Raw genomic sequence first — 18,319 nt, forward strand, 5'->3', positions numbered from 1 at the left:
CAGTCTGGCCTCTCTGACTTTATCTCCAAAACCTCTAACATGTGCTGTCCCTCTGATGTACTCATTCCTGATCCTATCCTTCCTGGCAACTCCCAAAGAGAACCTCAGCATCTTCATCTCTGCTACCTCCAGCTCTGTCTCCTGTCTTTTCCTCAGTGACACTGTCTCTAGACCAAACAACATCGCTGGTCTCACCACAGTTTTGTACACCTTTCCTTTCATTTTAGCTAAAACTCTTCTATCACACATCAACTCCCCCCCATTACATGACGTTAAAATTTGACAATATAGACTTAGATGTCTTTGATAAGTCCCTAGAGTGCAGATTAGTGTTAAGCCCCTTATAATAAATGTCTTTATATTCATCATAAGGGGCTTCACACTAATCAATATATTAGACAGAGTGCAAACCTCCATCAATGTCATCTCAGTTTTCCTGTTACATCACTGGACCTAAAAACAATTATTTTTTCTTCACAATATGTACTGTCCCACAAATAGATTTATAATGTCATTGGTATCATTATTAACAAGATCAAAAGCAAGAAGCATTTGTCACTAATGATAATCTTCTTCAGGATCTGGCTCGAAAACAAAATTATTTCATCCATGACATTTGCCCGAAACTCTTTCACAAAGTTCTATGGTTATCCATTTGGTAATTTTGGTGGCATTGGAAAATTATTTCACTTTTCTAAAAAAAACTACTATTCAGACTGAGTGAATTGTAGTTGAACCTGTAATTACACCTAAATGTATTTAAGAAAGCTGACAAAGCAATAAAATGTGGAGGTACAAGAACATTTCCTCTTAAAGCATTTTTGTAGTTTTTATCCATTGTAGAAAATAGTAGTTCATTGATGGACAACAAAGAAACTGTTCATGTTGAAATCTGAAGAGCATTTTTGTCAAAGATGCTAAATTCATCATTATCCAGTGTCATGATCTTGTTCAGTCTGCTTGCCTGTGTCTCACTGGTCTCTCTCTCTTCAGTTACTGGGAGTTGGCTGGTAGGCGGAGCTGGGAGGGAGCCTCATCAGCCCTTTTCCCTTTGTTTGGTTTGTTGCATCTTACAACACACTTTACACCATGTTTCACTCATCCACACACTCCTAACATGACTGATACAATTCCTACTTATACATGCCATCAGTTATTTACTTTTTCTCATTTGTTTGAGTTAAATAAAACTAACTTTTGACTGCTATATCTGTGTATGGCCTCCCCTTTGTTGCCGGCCTTGAGCCAGTTGGTAACAAATGGGGGCTCGTCTGGTAGTTTAGTGCTGGGAATCCGGTAAATACATAGCTTTGTAAGGGAGTGCTTCACACAGATTTTGGGTTGCTCTGGTATTTCTTGGGTTTCTAGAGACTTTGCCCTTGACGGCGCCCTTGAGCAAGGCGCCGTTCCCCCTACAAGCTGCTCAATTTGGGGCACGTTCCAGAAGCTGAAGCCCTTCACTCTGCCTCTCAATGTGTGTAGTTTGATGTGTACGTAGTAACTGCATGCTTACAGGCCCCCTTGTGTGCTCTGTTCAGGGGGCCTGTATACTGTTGAAAAAACTAACCTGAGTGACTATGTAATTTCCCCTTGTGAGATCAATAAAGTATACTTCTTCTTCTTCTCTTCTTCTTTGTTGTTGACTTCGGTATTCCAGCAGCATGTTGCTCTATGTCCCTAGAACTAGACTCTTTGTCTGGGGATTGGGTCGTTGAGCCCCGTGCTGACGGCTGCCACCCAATCCACACTGCACCCGTCCCTTACAGTTTCCTCGGCAGGTGGTGAGTCCACCGGAGTAAGGTCTGTCATGGTGAAGAAGGATCTGAGTCGCAAGACAAAGCTCTCGATTTACCGGTCAATCTACTGTACGTTCCTACTCTCACCTATGGTCATGAGCTTTGGGTCATGACTGAAAGGACCAGATCCCAGATACAAGCGGCTGAATGAGTTTCCCCCATAGAGTGGCTGGGCGCACCCTTGGAGGTAGGGTGAGGAGCTCGGAGTAGAGCCGCTGCTCCTCCACCTTGAGCAGAGCCAGCTGAGTTGGCTCGGGCATCTGTTCCGGATGCCTCCTGGACGCCTCCCTGGAAAGGTGTTCCGGGCATGTCCTACCGGGAGGAGACTTCGAGGAAGACCTAGGACACACTGGAGGGACTATGTCTTGGCTGGCCTGGAAACGCCTTGGGCTCCCCCCGGAGGTGTCTGGGGAAAGGGAAGTATGGGCATCCCTCCTGAGACTGTTGCCCCTGCCTGGATAAGCGGTAGATGATAGATGGATGGATGGATGGATGGATGCATGGACGTTGCTCCATAGATTTTGGCCTGCAATCCAATCAAATGTTATAACATGTTTTCCTGAACTGCCAGTAGGGTGTGAGGGCTGGTAAATTATTTGGAACCCTTATTCTTGATAGGCATAAGCAGCGTGGGGCACTGGCTGTCTCTGTTGACCCTTTTTTTGTTTTAGTTTGTTATTTTGGTGCAGAAAGTGGTGAGAGCATTGCTCAGGGGCACTTCCAGGACTGTCCAGGTGATTTTCAGCGTGCTGAAAGTTAACCGGGTCGCTGGATGTCGTGCTTAATTCATCCTGCCACAACCCTGCGTGAAGTCTAGGGTTGAGTGACTCAGCTAGCTATTGGTTAGGCAGATAGCCAGAGGGAATGGGGTTCCATATTCAAAGCAGCCATTAATCCTGTTGTGCAGAAGTGGTCACTCTTCAGTTACTGGGAGTTGGCTGGTAGGCGGAGCTGGGAGGGAGCCTCATCAGCCTGTTTCCCTTTGTTTGGTTTGTTGCATCTTACGACACACTTTACACCATGTTTCACTCATCCACACACTCTTAACATGACTGATACCCTTCCTATTGACACATGCCATTGGTTAATTACTTTTGCTCATTTGTTTGAGTTAAATATAACTAACTTTTGACTGCTATATCTGTGTGTGGCCTCCCTTTTGTTGCCGGCCTTGAGCCAGTCGGTAAAACCAGCAACATATGGAAGATAAAAGTCTAATTCAAAGTTTTTTATCATAACAAAATGTGTTAATAGACACAGGTCAAACCAGGAATCTGATTTTCAGCTTGGTCTGTTAATCCATATCCTTCTCTCCATAAATGAATCGGACTTTACTTTTTCCTTTCCCCCAAACAGTATATACCGGTACATATGCTGCTTCAGTTCTGGGAGAAAATGAGTTTGAGATCACGTGATGAGAAGAGTGACGCATGAGACAATGACATACTAAATACTAAACTTTCTGAATTCCAGTTACTACAGATCAAATTTCTTTTCAATAATTGCTGTCTTTGCAAAAAAGCTCTTCATATCACACTTAAGTTCAGATGAAGTTTCATAATGTACCTTCCCGCTAGTAAGCCAATTGGTTACCAACAAACTAAATGTTTTCAAATCATCAGACAACTTTTTGCTTTTTTCAGTTATATTTATGGTAAATGCGTGAAATGACATTACATTTCCTTGTATTAAAAGAAAAGCAAACCTGTACTTCACTATTATTTCAAAAATTTCCTTTAGTTTGTCACCTGGCTGTTGTTAAAGTGTTCTTGAGAGTGAACATTACTTCTACCCTGTAGGCTCATCTTATTACCTTCGCTACGTTTTAATTTTTGCTGTAACTTTAAAACATTCCATTAATGCTAGAATTTATCCAAGATGCGCCAAAGGAAATGAAAGAAAATTTTAAAAAATAAGTCAACTGAATGTGAGGTTATTAGTTGTATCAACATATAGTTCTTGTTTACATTGTCAAGTATAAATGTAAGTTTCCTCCATCTTTTCAAACTCTATGCTATGGAATATAATCCATTTATTGGCAATTAGAAAATGAGGATCCAGTTAATGATGGATCTAAAGATGGGACATGCACATGTTTATTGGATAGGGAAAAAAATACAGATTTTTTTTTTACAAAGTCAGTGTGCTGTTTATGTTCTGCAGATGTTTCTCCAATTCCATGACATTGGAATATATTGTCTTCACAGTCTGCCAGTACACTGTTCAAAAACAATCCAACAAAACAAACCAAACAAAGACACATGAACCAACAGACAACATAATGCACTACGTTCTTTTGTTCACTGCAAATTGTGGATCATCTCCTCTTTTGCAATGAGATGCGTGGTCTTATTGACAAGAGACATGAGAGAGTTGAGTTTGTGCGACCAGTCATTGAGCAAGTCATTGGGGTCTTTCGGCCTTTGAAAGTTGATGATGCCGGCCAGTCGATCAACCTTGGCATAGATGGTCTTGTTGACAACTAGACTGGAGAGGAACTCCTCAGATTCCTGAAGAAATATTTGAAGGGATAGAAATCATGTCAGCTAATGCAGTGAGTTTAAAGCACACATTCTGAATTGTCAGAGGGAAACATGTACTGTGAGGAGAATCTACACCCCCTGCAAAGTTCTCCCACTTAGAGAGTAGGGAGAAGCCCTACTCTCTAAATGGGGGCAGTCATGGAAAGCAACAAAAACAAGAAATATAGAAAATCTAAATATTAATAAGGTACAAATATTGGTCTTTCAAGTTTGCCAGATATGCACTGGAGAAGATGCTCACTGCCAGTCTCCTAAAACAACACATTGCCATGGAAACCACACAAAAATCTTCCCCTTTCGGCTTTTCCCTTCAGGGGTCGCCACAGCGAATCAGTGTCCTCCATCTAACCCTGTCTTCTGCATCCTCTTCTCTCACACCAACTACCTTCATGTCCTCTTTCACTACATCCATAAACCTCCTCTTTGGTCTTCCTCTAGGCCTCCTGCCTGGCAGTTCAAAACTCAGCATCCTTCTACCAACATATTCACTATCTCTCCTCTGGACATGTCCAAACCATCTCAGTCTGGCCTCTCTGACTTTATCTCCAGAACCTCTAACATGTGCTGTCCCTCTGATGTACTCATTCCTGATCCTATCCATCCTGGTCACTCCCAAAGAGAACCTCAGCATCTTCATCTCTGCTACCTCCAGCTCTGTCTCTTGTCTTTTCCTCAGTGACACTGTCTCGAGACCAAATGGCATCGCTGGTCTCACCAGTTTTGTACACTCATGTGTGCAAATACATATGAAAACCAGTAACACACAAATATATCATTAAAAAAAATCAAACATTCTAATTTCTGGATTTTTTTTTTTTTAGATTATGTCTCTTAACAGTGGAAATGCGTCTATGATGAACATTTCAGACCTCTCCCTATTTTCTAAGAGGGAGAACTTGCAAAAACATAGGGGGTGTAAATACTTTTGATCCTCACTGTACACACGATGACTTATACAAGAAACAGTAGTGACAACACCCTATGGTTCGCAAACTTTCCCTATGCAGAAAGAATTGACTGGTAGAATATTGGTCTATACAGTGCGCCCTTGTTCTTTGCGGGCAATGCTTTCCAGGAACCACACTCAATTAAGGAATCCGCGATCGCGATCCATTTATCTTATTTACGGTCATTTAAACGTTTATGTACCCTCCCCATACTGATATTTAACCACCTTCTATCTGTATTACCTTTTCCCACACTTTTGTCGACTGTTTAAAGCACTTTTGTGTCTCACGAAAACCCAAGACTGACGGAACGGAGCGTACTACCAGATGCTGTCAGCCAATAGATTGCGCATAGGTCGAAATATTAAAACATGGAATTGCAATTTGACATGAGTTTATCAGTCCAATAGTGAAGATTTGTTTAAGTATACTCCAGGTGTGTGTTTCTTGCATTATCAGTTAATGTTTTGCTTACGTCAATAGAGAGATCAAGGAGTCCAGCCATCCGCTTCATTGTAATTCTGGTGTAATATTTGGCCATTATCCTGATGTTCTGGGGGGAAGGACAACAGAAAATCTCATGAATGAACATTTCCAAAAGCAGAATGCTAGCATACATGAATTCAGGTTAGAACAAAGAAGCTTGAAGGTCACATCACACTGTAATATGTCCACTATCATTATAAATTGACAATCACATTCCATTTTTACTCAAATTTGTTTCAAATCCATTCAAAATGTGTGTTTTTGTGTGTTATTCATCATCAATGCTCGCCAGTACAATCAAATACGCAAAGAAGGGCATCGTTTTTTTTGTAATTATGGCAAAATGAATTCATCGATTTCCACAAACAACTCTGACTCTGGATAGAATGCCGAATTCCATATTGTACTCTAGTTTCCTGAAAATTGGGGAAATTAGTTGAGTGCACAAATTTACCATGACCAAACAATCTCCATGTCTCTCCAGGTTTTGTTTTTTTTAACCATATAGTGATTCAATAAAGATTGCCCAACATTTATTAAATGCTGCTCAATAAAGTGTAGTATACATGCAGATAATACCCTAGATATGATGGATCAAAGTAGTTTTTTGTTGGGGTGATCTTTTCTCAGGGGCTGTATTAAATGCTAGATGACATTTTTAGAACTGTTCCGGCTTTGGTGCAGGTATGTCCTCTACTGGGTGTCATTCTAGTTCAGAATGTCCTCAAATTTTTGTCAACCAAGTACAAAAAATATATATTTATCACATCCAGTGGACATTCTGTGGTATTTGTCACAATACCATTTTAAAAAACCATTGCAATTCTCTCAGAAATTCCATTAGAGTAGATGCCTCTCTGCCAAAGTCATTAAATCCAACCCCCTTGGACTGAAACTTACATGCTCCACCACTCTGTTCTTCAAGTCCTTCCACCTCTTCTCCCCCTCCTCAGAATAAGCGAAGACATCTGTGGCTGGGCTGTCAGGTGAGCCCTCTCGCAGCTCCTTTCCATAATCATCCACTAAGGAGGCCCAGCGCGTCAGCTCCATAGTGGTGAACTGTTTCAGAAGGTCCCTGCACGCACATGATATTAGTATCCATAAAAGATGTAACAATTATTCCCTTCTGATACAAACACACAACCCCTGCCCTTTTATATTCTCATAATAACTAACAAATTTTAAGACCAGCAAAAACAACCTACATTGATACAGATGATGGTACATAATGGTTTGATGTCATGTCACATCACCTGTGTGGTCTGGTTTCTGTATTCTAGGACTGTCTTACTTGTATTTAGGAATTTCTTCCAGTTTCTTGTCCGTACTGATTCTGTGCACCAGGTCTGACTGCTCGTTGTCGTAAGGAGAAAGAATCACGTACAACACCACACTCTTCAGGGCCTGTAATCCAAAATCATTTTTGATTTCTTTAGTAACACTTAAATGGCATAGAAAAAGATTCAGAATTGGAAACATTTTTTGTGTTGTTTTGTTGGCTTTTTTCTTTTTTAAGAAGCACACTGATCAAGAAGATTTTCACATCGTGGTATCAGAGGCCAGACTGAGATGATTTGGACATGTCCAGAGGAGAGATAGTGAATATATTGGTAGAAGGATGCTGCCAGGCAGGAGGCCTAGAGGAAGACCAAAGAGGAGGCTTATGGATGTAGTGAAAGAGGACATGAAGGTAGTTGGTGTGAGAGAAGAGGATGCAGAAGACAGGGTTAGATGGAGGACACTCATTCGCTGTGGCGACCCCTGATGGGAAAAGCCAAAAATAAAAAGTTTTCTTTAAAATGTATTTTTAGCTGTAAGAGATCCTATGTACCTGTTGCCACTTGCTGCTGTCTTCTAAGATGCATGGGGTGTCATAGATGGCCCGGTAGTGTTTGCAGATAGATAAGTAGGAGCCCTCATGTTGGTCTACCTGGATCATTAGGTTGTAATACTTCAGCTTCAGTTCCTGAGTTTCATGTTGAACAAAAAAAAAAAGTTAGTGTTTAGATCTACTAAATAAAGACACAAATTAAAAACTTTAAATACAGAAGCCAGTCAAAAAATATTTGCCATCACTCATGGTTACCAAGCCAAAAATATTTATTATAGGCTATATTCCTGGTCCATCTCTCACCTCAGTGCCCTCCTCCTGGAAGAATTTGGTATTTATCTTCTTGCTAATGATCTGGGTGCGAATGTAATCTTTCACAGCGATGCAGAGCCTCATCTGCTCCAAGATAAACTCCACCTTCTCCTTTTTCTCCATGGAACCATATGTCTCCACCTGAACAAGAAAAAAAAATCAACACAATACAAATGCATCCACAACATTATACATATGCATAAATACACACATCCATATATATATATATATATATATATATATATATATATAGTCGGCTGGGACGCTGCGGTGAGGGATGGATCCAAGATGTTGGATATTTTTGATTTTGTCATTAAAAAACGTCATAATGGAGTTGCAGAGAGTCCTGAGGTTTGGTGATGTTATTAAGTAGGGGTTCCCTTATTGGCGGTGATTATATTGGTGTAGTATTAGGTTCTGGTGTAGGCAGTGGCCTCCTATTCATAATTCTTTATAAATTAGTGACACCGGTTTTCCCGTAGAGTTGATAATGTTGCGGAGCTTGGGCTTTCTAGAAACGAAGATCGGAGGTGAACCAGGGAGCAGAGATGGAGAAAGAGATGGAGAAAAAATTTTGAATATCATGGAGATCGCTATTGTAAAAGGAAACCAGATCATCAGGGGGATCATCATACATCCACAACCCCCCAGGTTGTGGATGTCTGCGGGGTACAAAGAATGGATACTTGAAGTGAGTGTAGCGGGGTTTATGTTTTTTATGTTCTGGAATGAAATGAGACGTGGTGTTTTAGAAGAGAAGGTGAGTTTTACAGTAAATGAGAGAAGAAAGTGGTCAGTTATGGGGAGTTCATCCACTGTAAGGTCAAGAGGGGAGACATCAGAGCGGCAAATTAGGTCCAGAATGTGCCCTTTGGAGTGTGTGGGAATAGTGGTATGTTGCTGGCATCCCAAACTATCCAAACAGGTTGTGAAGTATTTGGTAAGAAGTAGATCGATTTTGTCCATGCGGATGTTGAAATCACCCAGCAGTATTATGTTTGGTGAGAGAGAGGATAGGTGGGTGAGGAAAGCAGCAAAGTCATTTAAAAAGTCACAGTATATACACATACATACAGTACACACATATAGATATAGGTGATATAATGTCTTACCTGTAGCTCCTGAAGAATGGAAGCTGCCTCTTTGACATCTCCACTCTGCTCCTTGATGCCGGCCAGGGTCTTTGTCAGCCTGGCACGTTCAATTTCTACATAGATCTGTGGGCAGAACATGTTTAGTCTCAGGAGAAAAGGGCTCATGTAAGAAAAGATAAGAAGCTTTATTTATCATTATATTATCATGTAAAAAAATTAGAACGTTAGTATGAAGACTTGGTCCTGAGTCACTGAACGCCAAGCAAGACTATGGGACAACATAACATACTGTTCCTAAGATGCTTTTTTTTTTTATTGTGGTAATAACCGGCTTACCCGGAGAAAATCCATTCAGACTCGGCAAGAACATGCTAACTCTACACAGAAAGGTCATTTTGGGAATGCTGGAGATTGAACACATGACCGTCTTGCCTTGAGGCATCTGGCCCATCTGGTGTGTAGTATTTAATCTGACTGCTATTTAAATTTAACTACAGTTTTGCACACAGCTCTATTTAACACATATTACTGACCTTCCCAGCAGTCACAGTGCGAAGTGTGTCGATGAGCCTCAGCTTGATGGTAAGATCAGTCACAGCATCCACATACTTGTAACATTCCTGCACCATTTTGGCAACAGCCTGATATAGACAGAGAGCAAAACAAAATAATTTATTGAAGTTTAGTGGATAAAGTGTGATCAGGTATGAAAAGCATCCAACCTGTTTCAATTGACTCCTCCTTTTAGTGAGCAACATGATGTTTTCATTCAGTGCATCCCAGTCCTTTGCTTCATAACACATCTGGACCACAGCCACAAGGATCCTGGAGGTGGAGACCATGTCTGATGCCTGGGAAAGAGTGCAGGGAAATTAAGTAAATCAAAAATTATTTTTGTGCTGAGATAAAACACTGATGAAAGATCACAGAGGCTATGTACAAATCAGTTATCTGAAAGGTCTGCATTCCATTTCCTACATTGTACATGCTCAGTGTCCTGGGGTTTGAACAGGCAACATGAAATGATCAACATATTTTCTCAAACACTGGTACAGAGCCTAACCCATTAGCTCTAAGGCAATGCTGCCCACCACCCGACCGTCTCTCCATTATTTGCACATCTACAGACCTTTTGTATATGTGTTGATATATCTAGTGAAAAATAATTTTATTCCTGGGGATTAACAAAACTAATTAAATCTTAAATCTTCAACAAATTTTGGAGTTAGTCAAAAAGCAATGCCAACGTACTGATTTTTAATATCTGGGGATAAACTCTCGGTTAATCAGACATCTAACGTCAAACGCAAGGGAAAGGAAACATGCTGTGTTTTGTCGTGCACTGAGACACTTACCGTTCTAGTTTGCTTCTCCAAAGACAACAAGCTCTCAATTGCCTCTTGGAGCTTGCCCTCCTACAATAAAGACAATTCAAAGTCAGTGCTAGGTACATTTAATACTTAAAATAAATCTCAAATTTTGCTGTTGCTATTTGAAGGCCCTATTACAAATAAGCCAGCTGCGGAAACGTTAGCTCCGGGAGTTGGGTAAAGGTGTTGCTAATATGCGGTACCATGCTAACGATATTATGAGCAAACACAGAATGTATACGAGAACAAAACAATAACTGATATGTATTAAGGTTAGAGGATGCATCGACATTCATGATGACTTTCAGCAAATTTTACTGTTTATTGATATAAGTTGCCAAATGGTGTCAAAGCAAGTCGGTGTTAGCTCCAATGCTAAACCACTTCTCCACCATGACTCAGCCGGCGTTGGCCTCATAAAGGCTTTACTTACTTTAGCCATTTTTTCACATTCCGGGAGACGCTGATCTACAGTCGAACTGTAGTCGATCTCCATCTTAACAATCTTCCCATCGGATCTCTCTGATCGCTCCTCAGACATGCTTACGATGTACGGGGTAAGGAGTGCACGGTTCTCTTCTTCCTCGACAAAAATCTTGCCTTGCGGTATATTTTGCTGTCAAATGAATGATGGAGATAGGTGACCAATCAGAGAAGAGAATCCGATAGTTGTCCGAAGCGCCTGAAGGACCCGGTGAGGACCCGTCCAACTATTTGTAAGCCGTATAAAAAGCCTGCAATTTTATAATTACAATAAGAATTAAAGCTACGATTAAAAGTGCAATTATTCTAACAATGAAAATCAGATTTAGGACTAAGTATGTGTACACATGCAACTAATTCACATTTCCGTTTATCTCCTTACCACACTCACCATGGCTCTGGACTATTGATCCAAAGTATTTAAAGTTCTTCACTTTAGTTTTTGAACTACTTCTACTAGATGCTTCCATACCTCCACAAAAATATCATCTGGAACTAAAACTACTGTCTTCCCGTTCTTCATCTTTTTAAATGCCATTCTAACGTCACCCTTGTCCATCATTGCTACTTCCTGGTCCACCACACTTGCATCCTCATTCATCAATACCTCAAAGTATTACGTCCATCTACCCAGTACACTTTTGATACCAGTTAACACATGTCCGTCTCTGACTGGCTGTACGTCCTTCCGATTTCAATCTGTTTGGCCAACCTGTAGAGATCTTTGTCTCCTTTAAAGAGTCCATACATGCATACAGCATACATGTCATCATTTGCTTCTTGTTTGACCTTTGCCCCCACCACATTGGCTCTACGATGCATCTCGACATATACTTGTCTTCTTGTCTTCTCTTCTCGGTCCTCTGAGTGTCCCTATCTCTTCTTTGCTCGTCTCTTTCCTTGTATGGTTCTCCTGCCTGGTTCTCTGATCAGCTTGGCTGTAGTGGTCAATCTTCTGGTCCAAGTCTCCTCTGTCCACCAATAGACATCTTGTCTAAAAATTGCATGACCCCCTTGACCCTCTTCCTTTCTCAACTTCCACCACATGGTTCTTTGCACTGCATTTGTCTTCTTAATGTTTTTTTCACCACCACCAGCTTCATCTTACACACCACCATCACATGCTGTCTAGCTAAACTCCTCCCTACCACTACCTTACAGTCAGTGACCTCCTTCAGATGATGTTGTCTGCACAAAATGAAGTCTATCTGTGTGCTTCTACCTTCACTCTTGTAGGTCACAAAATGTCTTTGGCTCTTCTGAAAGAAAGAGAAGAAAAAGAAAGAAAAAAGAAGGTGTTCACTGTAGCCATGTCCATCTTTTTTGCAAATTCTACCAGTATCTGCTCCTCCAAGTTCCTTTCCTGGATGCCATAGTTCTTTATCACCTCCATTTCCTTCCCTATCATGTGCATTAAAATCTACCCAAACCACAAGTCTCTATGTATCCATATTGCACCGACGAACTTCTTCTACCTCCATCCTGAATTGCTGTTTCTGCTATAGATCACATCCTACCTGTATGGCATAACCACTAATCATATTATATATAACACCAACAACTTTGGTTTCACCTGTATCACTCAATATGACACATGCATATATAGTGTATACAGGCACTTAAGGGGACTACAGGCATGACGTGTAGGGCAGCTCCTGAGGGCAGCTCTTGCGTGGTGCGCCCTAATGAGTAACTTGTAAAGGGGACTGCCCCTCGCTCAAGGGTGCCTCGGTTGTGCTCAGAAGGTGAGCTGACACCTTCCACTGTCAGCTCACCTTCCGAGCACCATCAAATGATCCATCAAACAATCAGGGGAAGCGACAACCTTTGTGATTGACTGATGAACACCAAAGTGCAATGGCCATAGTCCACCAGTAGGTGTCTATTTAATGTCTACTGTAGATTAAAAGATGGAGTTCTCCACTTAACATAGCTAACTTCTGAGGAATATTCATTGACCCTATAAACGAAGCTAACGTGGATCATCAATTTTCGTTGGAATTTAAGGGTTAAGAAAGCCTTTAAGCCCTGAGAAAAATCTGTTTTATTCCACACAGGGCTATTATAGATCTCGGACACCTGATAAACTGAAAATGACTGTGAGCCTTTAAGAGAACGGTAAATAAAGATATAACATAAAGATAACCTCATTACTTTGAGCACATTGTCGTTAACAACTCTAGAATGGCTTAGCTGGAGAGGACGAATCAAATGATCATCAAAGTTATTTTCCTTAATATAATTAATGAATTAAACAAACTATGCAGTGCCAGGGATAAGAGCAATCACTTTTCTGAGATTCTGATTTATCCTTAATTTAGAGGCTCCATTTTTATTCCATTCTGCAGCTCTCATGAAAGAATAACTTAAAAAAAAGAAGAAGTTTTGGTTGATGTTAAAGTGGAACAAAAGCAGACCCATCTGATTCTTAAGGACTTTGTATCATTGAGGCAACACAGCTATTTAGATAGCATCAGACTCCAAACTCCTTTCTAATCAAAACAGGCCCTATCGAAATATAAATATTGTTAATTTTAGACCATTGCTTGTATATTGTGAGATACAGCATCATTCACATTACAGTTCTGTCATTGTACTATGGCATTTAAACTTTACAGTTTCAGGTTGATTCTGTCGGACATGAAATGAAGGCCAGCATTATAAAAACATCCCTTTATTATTCTTTAGGGGACATTAAAGAAAACTATGATTTCTTGTCTGACCATGTTTAGAGATATCTTTGGACATGTCTTAAGAAGTTATCGAGTTGTCTTGAGGCATGTCGAAGAATAAAGTCTTTTTGTCTTAGAATGTTTATGTCTATAAACCCATGGATAGTTGTATGAGATATTTGATGTCTGTAATCATAATATCTAAGGGTTTCATAGCTTCTTAAGTTTTTCTTTTTCAGTGTAGTTTAGCCAATAAAAGTATAAATACATAAACAATTATTCCTAATTTGATTATGTAATGTACAAAGACACGTGCCACGCTGATGTCACTGTGCGGTGTGTATAATATTCTACACAAATCTTTTAGTGAACATGAATAGAAAGCACCTGACCTGGTCCATTTCAATATGTTATATTATGTGAACTGTGTCTATGGTAGGAGGCCTAGAGGAAGACCAAAGAGGAGGTTTATGGATGTAATGAGGGAAGACATGAAGGTAGTTGGTGTGAGAGAAGAGGATTCAAAGGACAGGGCTAGATGGAGGAAATTGATTCGCTGTGGCGACCCCTGAAGGGAAAAGCCGAAAGGAAAAGAAGAAGACACTGCACATTCAAGCACAAGTATGCTAGCACACACAAAGGACTTATGTCTATGTTACCTTAATTGTTTTGATGTCACATGAGCCATTTAACATCGCATGACGAGTCATCTTGCAACATTTTGATCTTTTCTCTATAAGTACCTGACAGATATTTGTGAAATAATATTGAATATTGAAAAATTGAAAAATTTTTCCATGACAGGGGTATTGCTTTCTTAAAATGAGAGTAGCTGCTTGTTTGTCCAACCAGATGGACCAGTAATCTATGGTGCTAGAAGTCATCATGAATCCTGTTGTCTCTCAAAAAAGGTGCTGTGCATAATTGTTCAGGTGTTTTGACCATGGCCCATATTGAGCTTTGGTTATAGTACTCTGGGGATGGAGACTGTTTCCTGTAATGCCACAATTGAAAACATTTCATTGTGTGTGTGTGTGTGTGTGTGTGTGTGTGTGTGTGTGTGTGTGTGTGTGTGTGTGTGTGTGTGTGTGTGTGTGTGTGTGTGTGTGTGTGTGTGTGTGTGTGTGTGTGTGTGTGTGTGAGTCATTTCATTAAATTAATGCAATGTTATACAAAACTAGATAATTTAATAGACCACAAATGGGAAATTTTAATGGAAGTCCAACATGCTGTTAATGGCACTAATCAGTCAGAGCTTTACAGCAGTCAGCCTGAGGAAATGCATGAGTAAGTTTTCTATCTTGTGTCACATCAATAAAAATTTATATTATATGTATTTAAACTTTAATGCAATTGATTTATTTGACTGTTTTATTAGATATTTATATAGATATTTTACTTTTGCTTATTTTATTAATTTATTCTATTTGTAAATCATTTCTACCTACAGGGCCATTGATTTATCCCAGAGTTTTATCTGTCGTAAAGATTTGGGAATTAAGTGGAGGGTGCTTCAGAAGGTTCGCTAACCTTCATGAATATATTCATGTAAGGGATGCTGAATGATTGCTGACTGTGCTCATACTGTTTAGTCAGCATCTTAACAACCTAATTATGAGCCTGAATTTTGCTGACTAGACTTACTTATATCACAGGAGTCAATTAAACCAGCTACAGTACACCACTCATGCCTGAAATGAAAAGTGAAGTTTTTTTTGTGAACAAATCTGTTTTGTCAAAATATAGACATTGACTGGACTAAAACTAAAAAAAATAAGTGTTTGTTGTTCTCACTAACTTGAGTTCATTGCCACTGTTGGGGGCGGCAGTGGCTCAGCAGTAGAGCGGGTCCAATGATATATATATATATATTCCTCCAAACAACTGAAAACCTTATTAATTCACACCAACAGTCGGGAAGAGGACTCTTTCCTTTTGCGTATTATTAGACGTAATCTATATGACACACCTGTGGTGATTAAATAACTGTAGTAAATGACATCTGTACATACGGTGTGGTAAATACATTGGTTATCAGGGTGCCGTCATGTCTCTGTTGTAAGGTGTTCCCGATTTCACATACATTTGTGTTTTGCTTTATAATTCTATGATTTCTTAAATTATCTTCAAACATTGCATCAACACAACCTCGTGTATTTTACTCAGTAAACTAGTCTATACATTATTATAGGGAATGTAAATATTTTTTAGTTACTCTATTGATTTAAACATAATGGAGAAACATGTATATGTATTGCTCAGTATTATGAGCTGTGCTTCTGGATGTTTGCTCTGGGAGCTATCATATCTTTCTTTCCACTGTATATCTCTAAACATGACATACAAACGGTCCTGGAGGTTCCTGTCCATAAGTACACACAGAGGTGTCTGGTGTATCTCAAAGCAGAGACTTCTCTACTTTGACATTTAATTTTTCAAATTCAACTGCCTCCAAAAGTATAACAGCCAAATTTCATAATCAATGAAACTTCTGAAAGGTGGGGTACAATGATAATGACAATGATAGTGATACAGAAAAACAATTATTTTTTTCCCTCAAATTATCTAAAATGATCCACTCCACAATACAGGTGTATGATAAACTTTGAATATTCGTAGTTACAGAGACACAGCAGATCAGTATTGGGGCGCAATGAGTATCAGAGGCTCTCTCAGACATCTGATGAATGTTTTACTGTCAGAAAAATACACTTTGAAAAACACTGACCCAATTCTTATTTGAATTGTTCTTTGCTCTCATATCACTTTAATTAATCAAGGGGAATCAGATTAATACAAAGTTCCAGTATCTCACTAAAATTACTTCCATATGTAATTTACCAGATCAAAAATATTTAAAAGAAAGTAGAATATATGGTATGTTGCAAACCTTTGCAAAGGCAGTGCATTCCTTCTAGGGTTCCTTCTCAGATAATATATTCTTATTTATATGAAACACCTGTATTTATACTGTATTTATACACACACACACACACACACACACACACACACACACACACACACACACACACACACACACACACACACACACACACACACACTAAACTAGGATCTGTCCATAACTGTTACCGTAGTGAGAACAGATGTTCCAGAATAGCTATCATTTCCTATTTTTCTGGGATGATTTTTCTCAAAATCTAACTACCTGTTTCCATTCCTGATGCCATTTAAAAAATTTTTTTTTTAAAATGCAAAATTTGTCTATCTCAGTGGAATGGTCAGAACAATTAAAACCAACCCCCCCCCCCCCCCAAAAAAAAAACAACAACCCAAAAAACTTTGAATTTGACCACATACCTGGAATCAATCTCATATTATGTAGTCATCCCATCACATAGCCACTGCCAGGTTCCATTAAAATCCACAGATTCTTGTACAATCATGCAAACAATCAAAGCAAACAGATCAATTAACCATCTTGGCGGAAGGATCGATGAATACAATATTTTCCACACTATAAGGCGCACTGGATTATAAGGCTTCTTCTTCCTTCAATGAATGGACTATTTTTCTTTAAATTCACACATGAAGTAAACTGGATTATAAAGCGTACTGGATTATAAAACGCATCTGAGAACTCTTCAATGGTTCATCTTCAATGAATGGTTTCCTATATAAGGCACATTGGATTATAAGAAATTGAGCAAATCAAAGGCTTTTAGGTGTGCCCTTATAGGGCGGAAAATACTGTATTTAAAAATAGAATTTTTAATCTTTGTCACTTTTAATCATATTTAATGCACACAAGCACTTTTTTGTGATTTTTGTAATGAAGACGGTTACATTAGGGGAAATTACTAAAATGACTTCCCCCTGTAAAGCCACAACCCCAGTTTCTGCAAAGCCTCAAGGCCTCAGCTGAATTCCTCCCCTCCCTTTGACTGCAGTCAGGTGATTTACTTGGCAAATCAGAAAACTTTTCACAGTTGGCCTTTAAAACCAACCATTTGCCTTCATGTGGTCTACATGTATATTTGACCGTGTCTTGTGCTAAAACAGGGGGGTGAGGGTGGGGGGGGGCAAATTATCAAAAAGGGCTTTGTTCTGCCTGAACGTCATCAGACAACTTTAAAACTGAAAGTCGCACCCTTTGACCTCACTAGCGTCTCATTTCATATCCTCCTGCATGCTGGAGCGGGGCCAAAGGAACAAAATGTGTCCCCCCCCCCCCGTCCCAGAGCTGCGTGAGACGCACTTCACCTTCTGATGACACGAACTACCCATATAAAGCTTAGATTTGCCGATCGACCTAAAGGGAGGTGAGACACATGTGGGTGAAGTCTCAGGAGGAGCAGTGACGTCCTCCGAGCTGCGGTTGTTCCCGTCGATGTTCCGACCCCGCGCAGCGTCGTATTTCAGCCGCTCGAGCAGCAGGAGGAAAGGGGAGGGCTGCTGCCGTTCACCGCTTGAATTTTCCGATGCCGCAGCAAACTGCTTCATGAGTAGAAAAACAGATAAATCGACTTGATAACTTTAAAAAAAGAAAGGAAAAAAAAGAGTCTCTAAAGAGTGTCTGTTTTACGAAACAAACACACATTTTCTTTATTTCTATTCATATATTCTTTTACTGCAGTTTGGACATTTATGTCTAACGGTCTTCAAGAACAGACTGCTGGGTAGCGTGTGGGAACGAGGCGAAGTGACATCCGGTTACATATTTTTCAAAATAATGTGTCCGGTTCATTTGTGAATACAATTTTTCACTAATTATTCACACACATGCTTATTAATTATCAGAAATCATGATCTTCACGTGTATAACAG

The 18,319-nt window shown here is 39.8% G+C and overlaps 1 protein-coding gene across 1 annotated transcript; it reads right to left on the minus strand.

Moving 5' to 3' along the window:
* Nucleotides 1-3,493: 3,493 nt before the first annotated feature.
* On the minus strand, nucleotides 3,494-11,012 carry psmd12 (proteasome 26S subunit, non-ATPase 12). Its single transcript, XM_068321586.1, has 11 exons — nucleotides 10,813-11,012; nucleotides 10,365-10,424; nucleotides 9,732-9,860; nucleotides 9,543-9,650; nucleotides 9,028-9,132; nucleotides 7,907-8,056; nucleotides 7,604-7,738; nucleotides 7,064-7,176; nucleotides 6,673-6,847; nucleotides 5,762-5,839; nucleotides 3,494-4,306 (listed from the first exon to the last, which is right to left on the minus strand). The coding sequence occupies exons 1-11, from the start codon at nucleotides 10,918-10,920 to the stop codon at nucleotides 4,097-4,099; spliced, it is 1,371 nt and encodes a 456-aa protein (XP_068177687.1). The 5' UTR covers nucleotides 10,921-11,012; the 3' UTR covers nucleotides 3,494-4,096.
* Between the last annotated feature and the right edge of the window lie 7,307 nt (nucleotides 11,013-18,319).

The sequence above is a fragment of the Antennarius striatus genome, chromosome 8, assembly GCF_040054535.1.
Source record: "Antennarius striatus isolate MH-2024 chromosome 8, ASM4005453v1, whole genome shotgun sequence".
Classification (NCBI taxonomy): Eukaryota; Metazoa; Chordata; class Actinopteri; order Lophiiformes; family Antennariidae; genus Antennarius; species Antennarius striatus.

Coding starts and splice junctions, on each gene's coding strand:
- psmd12 (XM_068321586.1), bottom strand. CDS start 10,920: ATGTCTGAGGAGCGATCAGAGAGATCCGATGGGAAGATTGTTAAGATG. Junction 6,848..7,063: donor GAAGAAATTCCTAAATACAA/GTAAGACAGTCC, acceptor ATGTGCGTGCAG/GGACCTTCTGAAACAGTTCA. Junction 4,307..5,761: donor TCCTTGATCTCTCTATTGAC/GTAAGCAAAACA, acceptor ATATTTCTTCAG/GAATCTGAGGAGTTCCTCTC.